The sequence below is a fragment of the Acomys russatus genome, chromosome 31, assembly GCF_903995435.1.
Source record: "Acomys russatus chromosome 31, mAcoRus1.1, whole genome shotgun sequence".
NCBI lineage: Eukaryota > Metazoa > Chordata > Mammalia > Rodentia > Muridae > Acomys > Acomys russatus.
The window spans coordinates 4,267,749-4,273,748 of NC_067167.1; the positions used below are offsets into that span (position 1 = coordinate 4,267,749).

At 53.3% G+C, this 6,000-nt stretch overlaps 1 protein-coding gene across 1 annotated transcript in view; it reads left to right on the top strand.

Annotated features, from left to right (window-relative positions):
- Positions 1-2,685, top strand: part of Catsperd (cation channel sperm associated auxiliary subunit delta) — a gene marked incomplete at its 3' end in the record, with an annotated part of 46,701 nt that extends 44,016 nt beyond the window's left edge. The window contains exons 20-22 of the mRNA XM_051172742.1: positions 678-873; positions 1,342-1,499; positions 2,361-2,685. Coding sequence (XP_051028699.1) covers positions 678-873; positions 1,342-1,499; positions 2,361-2,685 — 679 coding nt within the window. The remainder of the gene's footprint in view (positions 1-677; positions 874-1,341; positions 1,500-2,360) is intronic.
- Positions 2,686-6,000: the final 3,315 nt, after the last annotated feature.

The window sequence follows — 6,000 nt, forward strand, 5'->3', positions numbered from 1 at the left end:
TAGCCCTGCACCTCAAGCTTGGCGGTTCAGTCTCTGCATGTCCAGGTTGTTTCAATCCGCAGCTACCTGGGAAAAGTCAATCCTAAAATGGGAAGATGGATCCAGTATTGGAATGCCATGAGTGGCTCAACCGTTGGAAGTCCAGATTGGTTCAACCCTTGGAAGTCCGGGTTGGCTCAACTCTTGCAAGTGCGGGTTGGTTCAACCCTTGGATGCAGGGCCTCCAGACATAGCAAGGTTATCCACGGACACCATCCGGAATCTGTCAGGGGCTAGAATGGTGGGTTCTATTTGCTGGGCCTCAGTGGCAGAGTGCTTGCTCAGCTTCATGAAGCCCCAGACCCCATTCTCAGCACCCCACAAAAAAAGCACTGTGCTTCACATCTGTCATCTCAGCAGTAGGGAGGTGGAGACAGGAAGATCAGGAGTTCAAGGCCACCCTGGGCTACAAAAAACAAAATAGAAAAACAAAACAAAACAAAAAAACCCAAACATACAACATAGCAAGCTTCTTTGTACTCCACGCTCCTTGGCTCCCTTGTTCATCGAGCCTGGCTTGTCCTCCCTCTCCAATCCTCCCCTGACTCGGCATCCTTCCCCACCCTTCCAACGGGATAGCCCTGGCACCATCCTAGGTGTCCTGAGATCGGGCCCTGCAGCCTCATCTTGTGCCTCAGGTGGAAGAATGGGGTTTTAGAAGAAATCATGAATGCCGAGTACGTGATCACTGAGATCAACGGGATAGTCACATACTCCTACTCCCTGACAGCCGCCAAAGCGCGCTGCCGGTCACAGCCTCAGAACTGGAGCTTGTTTCACTCGGGAGTTTCTTTTGAAGCGAAAGGAGACGAAGCATTCCTATGGAACAGAGAGGTAGGGTCCCGCTCACGTTCCTCGCGCAAAGTGGGGCACTCATGCACGTATGCGCCCCTGCCCTCCCCCCTGCCCCCCACCCCCGCCAGCACCATTGGAGCAGTGCGTGCGCGCTGGGGGGTGGGGGTTCTACCTCTTCCCCAGAGGCTGAAGGATCCACTAAAAAAAGGAGTTTGAGACGAGCCTAGGCTTTACGGAGCTGTCTAAGATACAGTGACTCACCCAAAGGCGTTTTCTGAATCAAGTCGTGCAGCTCATACTTACCTGGTTGGCAAAGCTATTGAGTGTCTTGTCGGGCGTCCAGGGAAGGACAGGTGGGAAGGGAGGAGGCTGAGCGGTTAGGAGGCTGGAGACCCTACCCGCGAGTGTTTGCTTAGGGGTTGAGTGGAAGAGATGGCATGTTGTGCGAGGGACAGAGGCTGAGGGCCGGGGTCGTCAGGAATAGGGTGCCTCTGTCCTTGTCCTCAGAACTATGCCAGCTGCCACGAGGCCAATAAAGACAATCCTCTGCTGTGGCCTAACGTCGAGTATCAGATCTTAGGCGGCCCGACAAACAACAGGATTATTTTTGGCCAAAGAAATGGAATCTATACCTTCCTTCTCTCAGTGGTGGATCCGTACTACAGGTGAGTGGAGGGGACACTGTGGCTGGGGCATCCTGAGGAGAGGGGTCACACAGATTTGGTGCCCTCGAGGTCCTGGTGTGGTGCTTTATTATGCCTGCCATCCCAACAATGGGGAGCTGGGCAGACACAGGATGGTCAAGAGTTAAGGTCAGGGCTGGAGAGATGACTGAGTGGTTAAGAGCACTAACTGACCAGAGGTCCTGAGTTCAATTTCCAGCAACTGCTTGATGGCTTACAAGCATCTATAATGTGATCTGGTGCCCTCTTCTGGCCTGCAGGTGTACATGCAAATAGAGCACTGTATACATAATAGTAAATAAATGAATCTAAAAAAAAAATAAAAAATAAGAGTTCAAGGCCATCCTCAGCTAGTTTGAAGCCAGCCTGGGCTACATGAGACCTGTGTCAAAACTCACATACAGCAGTAGCGTAGCCCACATATGGCGGACATTCTGCTGGCTCTTCCACCTTCCTTCCCTCCAAGTGTGTCTCCCTGACACTCTGGACTTGTTTTCCTAAAGACTCTCTCCCCTCACTGAGCCTGTTTGCCCTCCATGCGACCAACCACACCAGCTTCAGCACCACAGCTTTGCCCTTCTCCCAACACCATCATCCTCTCGGCAGCACCCGAAGGCCTGTTATTATTATTATTTTTTCTTTCAAACTCTGATGGACTTGTCTTTAATCTCCCCAGCCCAAACCCCCAAACCAAAGAAAGAAAGAAAGAAAGAACCAACCAAACAAAACATACACTTTAACACCCACAAACAAGAGAGAGCCATCTGTGTACATAAAGGCTGGGCATGGCCACCCGAGATCCAGATCTGCCACCAGCCAGGCTGTTCCCATTGTCTCCTGCAGCTACTGTGACCTGGACACCGTGTTCAGCGTGTACGTGTACGGGGCCTTACCCGTGGCCAAGTTCCCACCGGTGCTCAGCGTCATCTTCCTAGTCGTCACGTCGCTCTTTACTATGTGGCTGTTCTATGCCATTCCTAAGTTTCTGAGGACTGGCAGGGGCCATCGCCTTAAGAAATTCTGTGGCTGGGTATTCTTTGGCTTCCTGTGGTGGGTGTGCGCCTGTGGCTGGCTACAGTACATAGTGCAGAAGTGCTTGGCCTTCAGAAAGGCTAAAGTGACGAAGAAAGCCTCAAGTGTGCTGACAAGCCAGACAACAGAAACAGAAACAATTTCCACCATAGAAAACACAGAAAACACAACTTTGACCACAGAAGCCACCATTCTAGAAACAAGTGAGTCAAGTGAGTTGTCCTGAGAGGCCTTTGACCTCCACGTGTGCCTACATTGGCTCCTGTCCCAATAAATTGTTAATGATAAAGAGGGATCGGGTTATGTTCTTGCCAAACAGAGGCGCCACCCTGACCACTCTCCCAGGCCCCCTCACTGGGGCATTTTAGGCAGGGACTCCACCCTTCACCACGCCCCCAGCCCCCTCACTGGGGCATTCTAAGCTGGGGCTCCACCCTTCACCACGCCCCCAGCGCCCTCACTGGGGCATTCTAGGCGAGGGGGGGAGGGAGGTTAACCGCCTCACCACGAGGGGCAGGGGCGGAGTGGGGGCCTGAGAGGGAGGGGCACAGTCTAGGCAGGGCTTTATTCCTCAGCCACGCCCCCATCCACTTCCTCTGGTCCTGGCTCACTTTTCTCTGTGCCATGCTTTCCCTGCGTCATGAGGGTGTAGGGAGGGGCTCAGAAGGAAGCCAGTGCGGAGGACTCCAGCTTCTCCAACCCAGCGTCCACGGGGCTGGGGAGGAGCATGGGTCAGGGAGTGTGACTGTCGGAGTGGCATCCTCAAACCCCTCCCCCCCCCATGTGAGGTGCCACCATCCCTGCTTCTGAGCAGCAGAGTATAGGTTCTCGGATAGGATGGGTGAACAGTAGACCCGATGTCCAGCAGGAAGTGCTGTTGTCACAACTGCGGTCTTTGGCAACCTGACTGGAACTCCCCAAGGTCATCCTCCCATTCCGTACCCCTCTCTCAGACTGCATCACCCAACTACAGAGTCCTAAATACAGAATCCCCTAAATACAGAGTCTACATGCAGAAGACTCTTGGCCTACTGTGTTTAGCAAGAGGAAAAGAGGTCAGGGGTTGGTGGGATGTCCCTGAAAGCAGTGTCTCTCGTGCTAAGTATTTATTTTTATTAGGTTTGTTTTTGTTTGTTTGTTTGTAAACCAGATTGGCCTTGAACTCACATCAATCCACCTGCCTCTGCCTCCAGAGTGCTGGGATCAAAGGCGTGCCTCTTTCTGCATCTTTTGGGGGAGGGGCGTTTGTGAGACCACAGTGTGTTTCCTAGGTGCCTCGGATAAGATCAGGAAGGAAATATCGCCAGAGGCAGCAAGGTTTTGCACGTGGGGCTGGTTCTATCCCTCCGAAGAGACAGCAGCTTTCACAAAAGAAAGCCCATAGGTGGGGGCTGGCTAACAGTTTCAGAGGTTTTTAGTCCGTTATGATCACCGTAGCAGCAAACATGGCAGGGTTCAAGCAGACGTGGTGCTGGAGATGGAGCTGAGAGCGCTACACATCTCCATCCACTGGCAGCAAGGAGGGACAGCTGGCCAGACTTGAGCTAGTAAGACCTTAAAACTCACCTCTGCCTCAAGGACACACGCGTCCTTCAACAAGGCCACACCCTCTACTAGTGCCACTCCCTATGGAGCAAGCATTCACATACATGAGTCTATAGGGGTCATTTCTATTCAAACCACTGCAGCTGTGGTTTGAATCTGGTCCAAGATAACCTGGCTGTGGACCTGCAACATTCCAACTCTCCACTCTCCGATATTTTCACCATCAGTCTTTTGGGTTTTGGGTTTGTTTGTTTGTTTGTTTGTTTTTTGGTTTTTCAAGACAGGGTCTCTCTATGTTAGCCTTGGCTGTCCTGGACTCACTCTGTAGTCCAGGCTGGCCTCGAACTCACAGCGATCCACCTGCCTCTGCCTCCCGAGTGCTGGGATTAAAGGCGTGTGCCACCATGCCCGGCTGTTGTTTTGTTTTTTCAAGACAGGGTTTCTCTGTGTAGCCTTGCCTGTCCTGGACTCTCTTTGTAGACCAGGCTGGCCTCGAACTCACAGTGATCCACCTGCCTCTGCCACCCGAGTGCTGAGGTTAAAGGCATGCGCTGCCGCCGCCACCACCACCTGGCTTCACCATCAGTCTTATAGACTCTTCCCACAGGGGTGGACTTTCTCCCTTTTCTCTGGATCTCAGCTCACAGGCTCCGTCTCCTTATCTTGTCCCCACTAAGGTCCCCAAACGGCACCTGCAGCAGTGTCAGGGAGATAGGGGACCTAGTTCAATGTATGATGAAGAGATTGCGGAGGATGTGTGTACCCGGCTGCACGGGCCCCCAACCGCCCCCACCTCCATTCATTCCCAAGACTCTGAGCTGCCACTCGGCTCCTCTGTATCCCTTGAACAGTGCATCCTTGTCCTGGGGGAGTCTCGGTTCAGGAAGTTCTCCAACATGGCACAACCCTGGTGCTGGGTGACCATAGCGCCAGGAGATGTCGCCTAGGTGGCCTTACAAGTCCTGGACAAAGCTTCTGCATGCAGGCTTGAGGACGAGAGGTCAGGTCTCCAGAATCCACACAGAAAAGCCTGGTGCAGCGGCGTGTCTGTGATCCCAGAACTGGCGATTGCCTCAGGGGGAGACCCTGCGCGAGAAGATATGGGGGAGGGGCTATGTGAGCCCAAGTCTGCAGTTCCGGGGTCCTCACAGCCGCGGAACGATACGCCAGTTGGTGGTGGGATGTGGGGGGCGCCCGGGTTACGGGACAGGAGCACACGTGTTCAGTAGAGTAAGCCTGAGGAAGACACCTGATGCCGACCTTTGAAACCCCTGGCACACGCACGCACTAACGCCTTCACTGCGTGTGCACCGAGCAGGCAGGCTCCGACATGATCGCAGTCCTCTGCTTCCCCCTAGTGGTCACCCTGTGCAAACCTCTTCTTCCGCTCCAGAACTGGAGAAGGTGAGGCAGGAGGATCTCCCACAAGTTAATGCTAGCCTGGGCTAAAGAGTGAAACCCTAGCCGGGCATGGTGGCACACGCCTTTAATCCCAGCACTCGGGAGGCAGAGGCAGGCGGATCGCTGTGAGTTCGAGGCCAGCCTGGTCTACAAAGTGAGTCCAGGATGGCCAAGGCTACACAGAGAAACCCTGTCTCGAAAAACCAAAAAAAAAAAAAAAAAAAGAGTGAAACCCTGTGTCAGAAAAACCAACCGCTGGGCTAGGGCATGGCAGTAAAGATCAATAGCTAGGCATGCAGACCACAGTGCTCAGGAGCTGGGGCGGTAGGGTCAAAGGTCATCTTCGGCTACATAGTGAGTACAAGGCCAGCCTGGGCTTTAACAACAACAACAACGCTGCGTCCCCGTGTTCGGCAGGAACTGGCCTCATAGGCTGCCGTTGAATATGAGCTATATTGATTGACAGGTATCCAAGATAAACGGACTCTTATTCTAGATGAGAACA